This window comes from Girardinichthys multiradiatus, chromosome 4, assembly GCF_021462225.1.
Source record: "Girardinichthys multiradiatus isolate DD_20200921_A chromosome 4, DD_fGirMul_XY1, whole genome shotgun sequence".
Taxonomy (NCBI): Eukaryota; Metazoa; Chordata; class Actinopteri; order Cyprinodontiformes; family Goodeidae; genus Girardinichthys; species Girardinichthys multiradiatus.
The window spans coordinates 10582781-10596067 of NC_061797.1; the positions used below are offsets into that span (position 1 = coordinate 10582781).

Genomic DNA, 13287 nt, shown 5'->3' on the forward strand with positions numbered 1-13287 from the left:
TTGTTGTCCTGGATTATTTCTTAGTTCTAGTTCAGTAAAAGTGCTCAAGGCACAACATGTGGTAGAAAACAGGAACTCAATCTAAAACAGTACTGTCATTTTTATTTACTTTTCCATTTTTAGAAAGTGTGCCTATTTAAATGTTCTGTACTATAATCCTGTTGCTGTTTACTTTGAGAATTTATTTAGTTTTATAACCAATGCTACTTTTCTTTGTTACCACTCCTGGTAATTTAAGTAATATGTTGTTTTTTGTGTGCAGGTTGAGATGGGCAACGAGCTTGGAAGTCTGTTGGGCAGTGTCCACGATCGTCCGCGGTCCTACTTGCTCTCCATCAGGCTAAAAGAAGGACACAACCTGGTTATCAGAGACCGATGTGGTAATGGTTGCATTAAACTGTTAAAACACAAGCTGAAACTGAGGGTTCTCAGACTCACTAAACTATTTTCTATTTTAAACTGTATTATCCTTCTGTGTAAAAATGACACACATTATACTAAACATTAGAAAGAACAATTTGGTGGTCAAAATTTATATAGCATTTATGTACATTTTGGAAATGAAGAGATTTAAAAAGCAAATAATTAAAGAGGTACTTTAAACATCCACCTGAGTCAGAATGTGACACTATTAACTTTACAACAAGAACACTGGGTTAAATAGGAAGCAAATAAAGGTAAAAGGGGAAGTTTGATGGTGGAAATATGAAGTGTTTGGTTCCTCACAAGTATACATAGAATGGGATTTACACATTCATATATATACACTGCTGAAAAAAATAAAGAGAACACTTAAACAACACAATATAACTCCAAGTAAATCAAACGTCTGTGAAATCAAACTGTCCACTTAGGAATCAACACTGATTGACAATTAATTTCACATGCTGTTGTGCAAATAGAATAAACAACAGGGAGAAATCTTTGGCGATTAGCAAGAAACACTCAATAAAGGAGTGGTTCTGCAGGTGGGGACCACAGACCACTTCTCAGTATCTATGCTTTCTGGCTGATGGTTTGGTCACTTTTGAATGTTGGTGGTGCTTTCACACTCGTGGTAGCATGAGACGGACTCTACAACCCACACAAGTGGCTCAGGTAGTGCAGCTCATCCAGGATGGAACATCAATGTGAGCTGTGGCAAGAAAGTTTGCTGTGTCTGTCAGCGTAGTGTCCAGAACCTGGAGGCGCTACCAGGAGACAGACCAGTACACCAGGAGATGTGGAGGAGGCTGTAGGAGGGCACGGCCCTCCAAAGAAATGCCACCCCACACAGAGTGTTGGGTCTTGAGTCTCTCAACGTTCTCTTCACAATATCCCACAGATTCTCTATGGGGTTCAGGTCAGGAGAGTTGGCAGGCCAATTGAGCACAGTGATACCATGGTCAGTAAACCATTTACCAGTGGTTTTGGCACTGTGAGCAGGTGCCAGGTCGTGCTGAAAAATGAAATCTTCATCTCCATAAAGCTTTTCAGCAAATGGAAGCATGAAGTGCTCCAAAATCTCCTGATAGCTAGCTGCATTGATCCTGCCCTTGATAAAACACAGTGGACCAACACCAGCAGCTGACACGGCACCCCAGACCATCACTGACTGTGGGTACTTGACACTGGACTTCTGGCATTTTGGCATTTCCTTCTCCCCAGTCTTCCTCCAGACTCTGGCACCTTGATTTCCGAATGACATGCAGAATTTGCTTTCATCCGAAAAAAGTACTTTGGACCACTGAGCAACAGTCCATGCTGCTTCTCTGTAGCCCAGGTCAGGCGCTTCTGCCGCTGTTTCTGGTTCAAAAGTGGCTTGACCTGGGGAATGCGGCACCTGTAGCCCATTTCCTGCACACGCCTGTGCACGGTGGCTCTGGATGTTTCTACTCCAGACTCAGTCCACTGCTTCCGCAGGTCCCCCAAGGTCTGGAATCGGCCCTTCTCCACAATCTTCCTCAGGGTCCGGTCACCTCTTCTCGTTGTGCAGCGTTTTCTGCCACACTTTTTCCTTCCCACAGACTTCCCACTGAGGTGCCTTGATACAGCACTCTGGGAACAGCCTATTCATTCAGAAATTTCTTTCTGTGTCTTACCCTCTTGCTTGAGGGTGTCAATAGTGGCCTTCTGGACAGCAGTCAGGTCTGCAGTCTTACCCATGATTGGGGTTTTGAGTGATGAACCAGGCTGGGAGTTTTAAAGGCCTCAGGAATCTTTTGCAGGTGTTTAGAGTTAACTCGTTGATTCAGATGATTAGGTTCATAGCTCGTTTAGAGACCCTTTTAATGATATGCTAATTTTGTGAGATAGGAATTTTGGGTTTTCATGAGCTGTATGCCAAAATCATCCGTATTAAGACAATAAAAGACCTGAAATATTTCAGTTAGTGTGCAATGAATCTAAAATATATGACTGTTAAATTTTCATCATGACATTATGGAAAATAATGAACTTTATCACAATATGCAAATTGTTTGAGAAGGACCTGTATATATATATATATTTATATGGCGTGTATATCCCACATACTTTTTACTTACAGTTCTGCGTTTTGATACCTATCTCTTGTTAAACATTTACATGTCTGGATCAGTGAGTTAGCGAAAATACTGATTATGTTGTCTGCCAATTTTATTTGCTTCTCATTTTACTGTTTGTATGGGTGCAGATCGTCTGAATTCAACAAATGCGATATTAGAACCTCCTAGAAAACTGCTTCCTCGCTGTTGGTCTGCATTTTCTGCTTTCACCAGCATTAGTTTGTTTTGCCTTATTGTCTTATTAATGCTTGTTTGACTACATATGTTATTCAATCCAGGAACAACAGACAGCTGGGTGTTGTGTTAGGTAGGCTGCATGTTCTGCTGTGCCTCGGCAGATCTCCTTACATAATATGAGAACCTGTTGGAGCCACACCCAGTGCTGAATACCTGAGGCTATTTCACTTCTGGGATGCATTTGAATTCAATTTCTCTTGTTTGCCTGGGTGTCTGTTTACGCATATACACACATGGTGAAAGTAACGTGGTAAATGAAGATCAGGTTTGAAGCAAAGGATGTTTTTGTTTCCATGCAGCGTTGTTGAAATACCATGGTCTTTTGAAAGAAGCATGTTTTACAAACACAAACATGTCAAAACATTTATTGAGTCATTTGCTGATGGTTTGGAATTACGCACTAAACAGAGGCAGACACGATAACGTCTAACTAGTAGACAAGCCGTCAAGTTAAGTAAGGCAGACAATTCCTGGTTATTGTTTTTTGAAGACTAAGAAGCACTATTATAGAGGAGGTCTGGCAAAACTATTCATACCCCTAAACCTTTTCTCATTATGTTACACTGCCTTTACAAAAGTAATGTGACTGTTTGAGGTTTTCATGTGATCGACCAACACAAAGTTATGCATATTTGTCAGGTAGAATAAAAATGATACATAGTTATCTATTTATTTTTATTTGAAAAAATAATTATTTAAAAAGTATGCCACATCTTTGGATCTCCCCTTGAAGTCCCATTTCCACCAACGTGGTTCAGAGCTGGTTCCGGTTCCTAAACGTGATTTCGAACCAATGAGAGCGCAAACTCTGGTTCAACTCAGACGTTTCAGTTCGGGCTTTTTTGGATGAGTACGTATAGACAGTGGACAGCTGATTGCAATAAGTCATTAACTTTGCAGCAATCCCTCACACTGAACATACAGGAAGCAACAGTGGACAGAAAACCTCTGTTACGTGTGTAACAGAGGGAAAACCCAGACATTCCTCTCCCTAGTGACACATGCTCCCTAGTTCAATCTGGGTTTGCTCCTAGTGGGATGTGCAGGAAAAGCTTTAAGAGTGAGGAGCCCATTAGTGATCAGAAGCCTGAACCATCTTCACTAACTACTTTACTTCTTTGTCCCTGTTGGAGAAAAGCATCCCCACACCATGGTGCTGCCACCTTCATTTTTCACCACAGGGATGGTTTTGTGTTTGTTTCCACCTTCTTCCATATATTTCTTGTGTCCTTTTACATGGTTTCTGGCAAACTGCGAAGGGGATTGTTAAAGGTGTTCTTTTTACATTAACTTTTTGCTTGGAACTCTTCCATAAAGGCCAGATTTGTAGAGTACAAAACCAATAGTTTTGTCACCAGATTCTACCAGCTGAGCTGTTAATCTCTGCAGCTTCTGAACGGTTTCTTTCGCTTCCAGAATGCTTCTCTGATTATTGTTCTTCATGTCCATGTTTTAATAGTTTTGCAGTTGTGCTAGCCTCTTTCCTTTGCTGGATGATGAATTGAAGAGGACTCGGTGAGATATTGAAACTTCCTGACCTGACATCCGGGTTTTTACTGAGTTTAGATCACACACAGAGGGGCTCTATTTACTAACAAAACAGTCAGAGATCAGAGATTGCATACGATACACAGTTTGTGAAAACTGTGTATCGTTTTCCTTCAACTTCAAAGTTATGCACTACTTAGTGTTAGTCTATAGGATAAAATCCCCCACAAAAATGTGTCAAATTTGTGAAAATACTTTGAAAAATGTAAAAAAAAAAAAAAAGAAAAGTATGGGGTTATGAATACTTTTGCAATTCACTGTGAACGCCCCAATTCAACAGTGAGGCATGTTGTTGCTAATGGAGGAAATTGTTCATCAAGGTGTTTAACAACAAATGTCATCTGGGAACTGCAGCATCTGTTCTCAGAGGACTGAGACAAACAGGTAGGTTCATAACAGTCTTTATATGCAGCTAATGACTTCGCTAATATTAGCTGTTGTTAAACCTTATTGCCTAGTTTCCCGTTCAGGGATTAAACCCTAGTTCTAGATTAAACCACATTTTAAACCAGGATTTATTGAAACAGCTTTCTTAGATATGGATTACAGTAGTTCCAGACTTGTCCTAGTCTTGAATTATATAATCTTCTGTCTTGAAGGAAGACTAGAGCTAATCCAGGTCTAAATGAAGACTTAAATTAAACCTGGCCAGAGGCAGGTTTAACTCCAGAGTAAAGGCTGTATGCTTCACTGTGGATGGGCAAAATGGATTATCTTGACTACATCAATGATGCTGGAAGACCACCACCAAGACCAGAAAGAAGATTTCAACAGAAGATGCTGAGCTCTACAGGAGTCGTAAAAACTGGTTTTCAATAAACGTACAGGGTGTCTGTACTCCCACTATGCAGTTCTCAAACATTGTTGCACGCTGGAGCGGTTCAACACACGACTCAAGGATTTTCCAAAACTCCTCTGTGTGCTCAGTTTGAAGCTGGAGAACACAGTGGAGACCTACTTGGTAACAGTGGTTACGCACGGACACACTTCTTATTTACTCCTTATCTGCATCCAGTAAGGCCTGTGCAGCAGCGCCACACCAGAAGACAGTAGAGCACATGTTTGGTATCTGGAAGAATCGTTTCCAATGTCTCAGGAAATACGTTACGTTTTGAACCAAGAAGATCCTGTATTGCTATTGTGGCAACTGCAGTGCTACATAATCACCTCAGACAGCATGGCTGTGTACACCCACCAACTGAATATTACATTGACCCACATGTTCCCGTGGAGGTAGCCAATGACAAAACTGGACATGCTTATAGAAACAGCTTTGCTGTGCAGCACTTTTCATAAAGAAAAAGAAAAGAAGCTGGAAGATGTTGAGTGATCCACAAATGATCTGACTACATTTTCTATCATTTTGAAAATGGTAAAGATGAAGAAAATATGGTCCATTACTGAATAAATGTTGGTTGAATTATGAGTGTAACGGAACATCTTTATTTCATAATGGCACAAGGTCAACAGAGGCATTGTTAGGAAACACACTGAAGTTTAGCTGCTGCCGTTGCTGCTGCTTCATGTCTCTCTCCATCTCGTTGACTGACAACTCCACTAGAAGGATTTTTATCTTGAGTTCATGTTCTTTTAGATATTGCAATTTGTGCTCATGAAACTCTATAGCAAGTTCTTCATGCATAGTCAGCCTTTTCACTCTTGCTGTGCTGCCTGGGTTGGAGATACTGGCTGCTGCCGCAGGTGCAGGTGTCTGATTTTTCTGACTCTGCTCTGGCTCCTCCAACATTTGATTAAAGCTCAGGTCGTCTTTTTCTAGAAAGAATTACAATACAAGACATAAGATTTCAAGAGTATTTCTCCTTTTTATTCATAGTGCAAAAGATGGTACTATTTAGCTTTCCTGAGCAGGACAAAGAGTATTGAAGATTCCCCACCTGAACTGTCCAGATGTTCATCATCTGGGATGCCTTCCAAGGGTTTTGGCTTTCAATCATCGCAGTCAACAATTCTCCCAGGTCATCGGTCTGTGGTCTGACTGGGGGTCCCCTACCTGTCTTGAAATGAGCAAACATACATTTCATCATGAGTGTTTAAAACAATCAGGATACTGTAAATAATATAATTAAATCTTACCTGAATCTGTTGGAGGGTCCTGTTGGTAACTCTTTCATTCAAGTTATATTCATTTACAATTGCAGTTTGCGCCTTTCATTTTTTTTTTTTTTTCTGTGGTTGAATCATGATGTTTGTACTCAATTATGTTTTTTTTTTTTATATAATTCCCTTCAAACGCCAATTTTCACTTTCACTGAAGTTTTTTGAACGCTTTCTTTTTTTGTTGTCCATGCTTCGTCAGAAGTCAAACTCCTGTTCCATACACATAAACTGCTAAAATTTATAATAGGGAAATTCCAACCCAGGTTTTCAGAGCAACCTCACCTTTGCACCATGTGCACATTGTTAATCTAATTCGGCTTCCAACACATTATCTGACTGGTCCTTGATTACCTTAGTCAGAGACGCTGTAGTCTGAAATGAATTGATCTGAAGTTAATCAACATCTCAGAAAGCAATTGGATTAGTGTGGATTAAGTTAGACCAGAGTAGTTTAGTCCTGGTTTTATTTAAGCCTTGACTGCCCTATGAGTCCACTGTTGTGGTAGCACGGAGTAACAGGGGTGTATGGCAGGTTTTAGGTCAAATGTTTTGTGCAAGCCAGTTTTGCAGTGGGTTGTAAGGTCCAAAAACAGCAGCTCCCACTCTTTGAAATGGCTGAGAGACCCATAGAAACATCATGAGTAGTTTGGAGGAACTTCTGAAATGAAAGCATTATAAAACAATGTTTTCCAAAACTTGGCAGAATCACCCATGATGCCTTCCTGGACTGGAAACAAAGTTCAAACAAACTTAATGAGCATTTTTCAGCTGCCATCAGGAGCTGAAGTTTAGTTGGCTTTTAAAGCAGGAAGTTGTGGTCCTGGTGTCTGGGGAGAAAAAAAAAAAACCACATCCTCCAAACAGACATGTGAAATGGTAGAGTGAACAGGCCTCCCTCTTACTTGAAACCAGTACATTTTCTCTGAAGTGAATAGAGGTGTGAATAACTTTATTTGGAAATTTTAAAAAAACAGACCTATTTCTGGCTTTTTTTTTGTTCAGTTTGTTTTTAGCATTTTTTATTTTATCATCAGTGTATCATAATGAAAAATAAATGTGTGAAGCCAAACCAGTTGATTTATAGTAGTGAAGCAATTTTCAAATATTAATTTCAGATTTTCAAATGTTACCATCTGAATTTCTGAAAATGCAGCCTGTTCCTTTTATCCTCTGGGCCATGTAACCTTTGTTCATGGCTGACTGCCCTGGCAAGGTTCTTTCACAATATGCTAAACCCTCCCTACAGTTTTAAAATATTTATTAGAAATATTATTTTGTTTGTCATAAATGTTCTTTAGGTACCAGCGACCCTTACGTAAAGTTCAAGTTTGACGGAAAAAGCATCTATAAAAGCAAAGTGATTTATAAAAACCTCAACCCTACATGGAATGAGTCCTTCGCTGTACCAGTAAAGGATCTGAATCAGAAGATCTACATGAAGGTAACGTCTCATTCACAAGTTATTTAACAGGGTCATTTGGAACTTCTTTATGAAGGTTTACATTTCTTTGTCAAAGCGTGATGGTTGGGGGTGGTTTCCATGATTCTTTTGGTTCACATGGTGCTTTTGTAGAACCTCTGCTGGGGAAAACGAGTTTTAACTGGGTAGGAGTTAAATGGTTGATCTAATGAAAGGTATGTTATAGAATATCAGTGCTTGATTAGTGCATTAGCTCTACAAAGTGACACTGCTTTCTTCAGTTAGAGTAGTGATGAAGTTAAAGGTATGGTGACTGATTCCTGGGTTAACACTATGTTTTTTGATGACGCAGGTGTACGACAGTGATCTGACGACAGATGACTTCATGGGCTCTTCCTCTGTTCTCCTGAGTGATTTAGAAATTGACAAGTAAGTGTTATAAATTATGAGTGTGGTATATGGTATGTTGGAGCTGAGTAATATTGGTGTGAATTCGCCATAAAGTGATCATTTAGTCATATCAGCATTTGATAGTGAAATTGGGCAAACACCTTTATCATGTGTGCCTATGTACTTACAATTCAGATAAATGGTGCCCCCTGGTGGGTATTTCCGAAGATGTTTTTAAGTTGCATCAAACTTTACATTCGGCATTTATTATTGCTACTAGGCTAGTATCTTACAGTGGTGAACTTTAGGTACACTAAGGTGTTGTAACTCACTATATGTACTCAGTCCTGTTCAGGTAGATAGCTCAGTAGGTAACCTCAGACATTTATTGGCAGAATCAATGGGAAGGTCTGTTTTTCAGGGAACTGGACCTAATATACCTAATGTGACCAAAAAATGTATAAATGTTAAATCAAAAATGAATTAAAATATGATGTTTTATGACAGAACAGATCAAATCAAATACTTTTTCTTTACCCAGCACACATGATTCCAAACAAACGAGTTATGGACCAGTACAAAGTAGTGTATTATTTTAACGTGGAAAGCAAAGAATGCATGGTTTTCAAACTTTACAAAAGGAAATCTGAAAAGTGTGGCATACATAAGTGTTTAGCTATGTTTACTTTGAGATCCCTAAATAAGATGCAATGCAACCAAATTTGTTAGGAATGTTCCATAGATTATTTGAAAATGGTAAGACATGGTCCTTTACCTAAACTGACAGGGTAGGAAGGGAGAGCATTGCTCACAGCACAGAGTGTCGTGGTAACTGGTTGAGCAGCACAGATTCACAACTAAGTTGGAAGACAACAAGGACGCTATTAGTTTTGCACTCTACATATAAGACATTTATGGGATAAACTGAAAGAATAAAGCTATTATTGCAAAAAAAGCCATATGAAATTTCAGTTGTAGTTTTTCACAAACAAGGTAGGCAACACAGTAAACACGTTGAGGAAGACATCACATCAGATAAGGCCAAAAGGCAACTTTTTGAGCTACATGCTAAACAATATAAGTGAAGGAAAACTAACATTGCACTGCCTGAATACAACGTCCACACTTTGAAACATGCTCATGGCAGTGTCATGCTGCAGGGATGTGTTTTAACAGTGAGGACAAGGAAGCTGTTGATGGGAATATAGATGTATCTAAATACAGGGCAAACATGGAAAAAGACCTGTCAGAGGCCACAAAAGACTTGAGACTAGGGTGGAGCAGGACAAGGACCCTAAACATACAGCCGGAGTTTCAATGGAATACTTGTGGATAAATGTCAGTCTAGAAAGCTGGTGGAGACATATCCCAAAAAATGGGTATTTTAGGTGATTCTACAAAGAATTGATCCAGAAAGGTTGAATACAAATGCACATCACATCAGATTTTATTAATCAAACAATTCTAAGCCATGCATCATTTTCCTTTCACATGTGATTTTTTTATGCTACATTGTATTGGTTTATCACATACAATCACCAATAAAATTCATTGAAGTCTGGGGTTGTAACATCATGAAATGTGAAGAGGGGCCTGGATACCTCACTATTTCATATAGATAAAAGGTGTCCAATGAACATCTGTGTGAGTATCGGCTACAGTGCCTTACATTATTTACAAAACCTGCAATTGCACTAGTTGAAACTACAAATAAAATAGAATAGAATAGAAATATCCTTTATTCTCCCACAGTGAGGAAATTCAGGTGTATCAGCAGCAACATAAAAGGCAAATGGAAGCATGTAGATACACACAAAAGTAAAAACTATAATAAACAAAAACTAAGAATTGACTGTACAGTAAGAAAAAAAAAATACAATAAAAGGGAAAAAACTGTGCAGTTAATAAAAATGGCATACTCAGATTAGGTGAAATATGCAAGTGAGTTGAGTGATTTTGGGAATGTACAAACTGCGCATGTATATCTGTGCATAAAAAAACAGCATACTATTTACAAAAAATGGAAAAACTATGCAAATGACACCAGCCATGTAAACACGTATTAAGCTTTTTGAGAACAGTGATGGTTATAAGGTCTAACAGCTGCTGGAAAGGAAGGATCCCTGATAACGCCCCTTTGTACACCTAGGACGCAGCAAGTCTTTCACTGAAGGAGCTCTCCAGTTCTGCAACAGCTTCATGCTTGGGGTGGGAGACATTGTCCAACAGTGATGTTATTTTTGCTAGAGTCCTATAAATATTGCTTAATTGAAGAATGCTGCAGGCAGGTCAGTTTTGCTCTCTGGTGATGATGGAAGGTACAATGTGTTTTTCTTGGTTTATCCATAGCATGTGACTGTCCATCTTCTAATCTGAAGTGTTTAACCTTAACTTTTCCTCTTCTCAGGGTCAATGAGCTCTCTCTCTCACTGACTGACCCAAACACTTTGGAGGAAGACATGGGCTACCTGCTGGTAGACATGATACTGTCGCTCAAAAACGGAAGCAGCAAGAAGAGCATTGTATGGCAAGCCCTTTGTGTATTAACTGCATGTGTTCTAGAAGTAGAATGTCTGTTTACATTAGATTTACTACATGCAGGGATGGTGAAAAGAAAGCACAACCGTTTTCTGTTTTAAGGTTTTACAAATCAGGATACAATAGAGAGATTGATTTGACTTTACCACATTCTGAAAAGAGGCAAATATAACCTTAACCAAATAGTAACATATAGCACATTACAAATATTTTAGTCAACGTAAACTCAACCAAAATTCAAGCAGTGTGTGAAATATAAATTCTGCTGTTATAGCTTCTACAAGGGAATAAGAATGTAGGTAGCGACTTGGAGCAGTTAATCAGCAGCTGTGACCAGATGTTTTTGTCATGTAATAACAGCAGCTAAATCGTGGCTTGGTTAGTTTTTTTCTACTGTTACCTCTCTCTTGAATGTTTGTTGTCCTTGTTAGCCCAAGTTTGTAGTAAGAACATTTTCTTTCAAGAAAGTATACATACCTCCAAAACCTGAAAGTTCAATTTAATGCAGGTTGAGAAAGATCAATAGTAATTCCTCATGTGTTACGTAGAAATTCATTAGAATACACATTATAAGTCTTAACTGACAACAAAAAAAATACCAACATTTTCTGTGCTAGTTCCAGTTGTTAGGCTGAAAAGGCCAGAGAGCTTGACTTATTTTTCCTTCCCATACATTGTCAAATGAATTTGGAATAATTCATTTAGGGTTCTTTGCAAGAATTGCCAGAAGAAAGCCTCAAGCACGAAGCTCTCAATTTACCGGTCGATCTACGTTCCTACCCTCATCTATGGTTATAAGCTTTGGGTCATGAAATGAGTTTCCTCCGCAGGGTGTCTGGGCTCTCCCTTAGAGATAGGGTGAGAAGCTTGGTCATCCGGGAGGGACTTAGAGTAGAGCCGCTGCTTCTCCACATCGAGAGGAGCCAATTGAGGTGACTCGGGCATCTGGTTAGGATGCCTCCTGGACGCCTCCCTGGTGAGGTGTTCCGGCACGGAGGGAAGTCTGGGTCTCTCTGCTTAGACTGCTGCCCCCGCTACCTGACCTCGGATAAGCAGAAGGCAATGGATGGATGAATGGAGCCTCAAACACCACAGCTATATACAGGTCCTTCTCAAAATATTAGCATATTGTGATAAAGTTCATTATTTTCTATAATGTAATGATGAAAATTTAACATTCATATATTTTAGATTCATTGCACACTAACTGAAATATTTCAGGTCTTTTATTGTCTTAATACGGATGATTTTGGCATACAGCTCATGAAAACCCAAAATTCCTATCTCACAAAATTAGCATATTTCATCCGACTAATAAAAGAAAAGTATTTTTAATACAAAAAACGTCAACCTTCAAATAATCATGTACAGTTATGCACTCAATACTTGGTCGGGAATCCTTTGGCAGAAATGACTGCTTCGATGCGGCGTGGCATGGAGGCAATCAGCCTGTGGCACTGCTGAGGTCTTATGGAGGCCCAGGATGCTTCGATAGCGGCCTTTAGCTCATCCAGAGTGTTGGGTCTTGAGTCTCTCAACGTTCTCTTCACAATATCCCACAGATTCTCTATGGGGTTCAGGTCAGGAGAGTTGGCAGGCCAATTGAGCACAGTGATACCATGGTCAGTAAACCATTTACCAGTGGTTTTGGCACTGTGAGCAGGTGCCAGGTCGTGCTGAAAAATGAAATCTTCATCTCCATAAAGCTTTTCAGCAGATGGAAGCATGAAGTGCTCCAAAATCTCCTGATAGCTAGCTGCATTGACCCTGCCCTTGATAAAACACAGTGAACCAACACCAGCAGCTGACACGGCACCCCAGACCATCACTGTGGGTACTTGACACTGGACTTCTGGCATTTTGGCATTTCCTTCTCCCCAGTCTTCCTCCAGACTCTGGCACCTTGATTTCTGAATGACATGCAGAATTTGCTTTCATCCGAAAAAAGTACTTTGGACCACTGAGCAACAGTCCAGTGCTGCTTCTCTGTAGCCCAGGTAAGGCGCTTCTGCCGCTGTTTCTGGTTCAAAGGTGGCTTGACCTGGGGAATGCGGCACCTGTAGCCCATTTCCTGCACACGCCTGTGCACGGTGGCTCTGGATGTTTCTACTCCAGACTCAGTCCACTGCTTCCGCAGGTCCCCCAAGGTCTGGAATCGGCCCTTCTCCAAAATCTTCCTCAGGGTCCGGTCACCTCTTCTTGTTGTGCAGCGTTTTCTGCCACACTTTTTCCTTCCCACAGACTTCCCACTGAGGTGCCTTGATACAGCACTCTGGGAACAGCCTATTCGTTCAGAAATTTCTTTCTGTGTCTTACCCTCTTGCTTGAGGGTGTCAATAGTGGCCTTCTGGACAGCAGTCAGGTCGGCAGTCTTACCCATGATTGGGTTTTTGAGTGATGAACCAGGCTGGGAGTTTTAAAGGCCTCAGGAATCTTTTGCAGGTGTTTAGAGTTAACTCGTTGATTCAGATGATTAGGTTCATAGCTCGTTTAGAGACCCTTTTAATGATA

The 13287-nt window shown here is 40.1% G+C and overlaps 1 protein-coding gene across 2 annotated transcripts in view; it reads left to right on the forward strand.

Moving 5' to 3' along the window:
• LOC124867351 (multiple C2 and transmembrane domain-containing protein 2-like) overlaps nt 1-13287 on the forward strand; it is a 60226-nt gene that overhangs the window by 19158 nt on the left and 27781 nt on the right. For both annotated transcript variants that reach the window (XM_047363756.1, XM_047363757.1), the window contains exons 3-6: nt 263-380; nt 7727-7869; nt 8201-8277; nt 10646-10760. In XM_047363756.1, coding sequence (XP_047219712.1) covers nt 263-380; nt 7727-7869; nt 8201-8277; nt 10646-10760 — 453 coding nt within the window. The remainder of the gene's footprint in view (nt 1-262; nt 381-7726; nt 7870-8200; nt 8278-10645; nt 10761-13287) is intronic.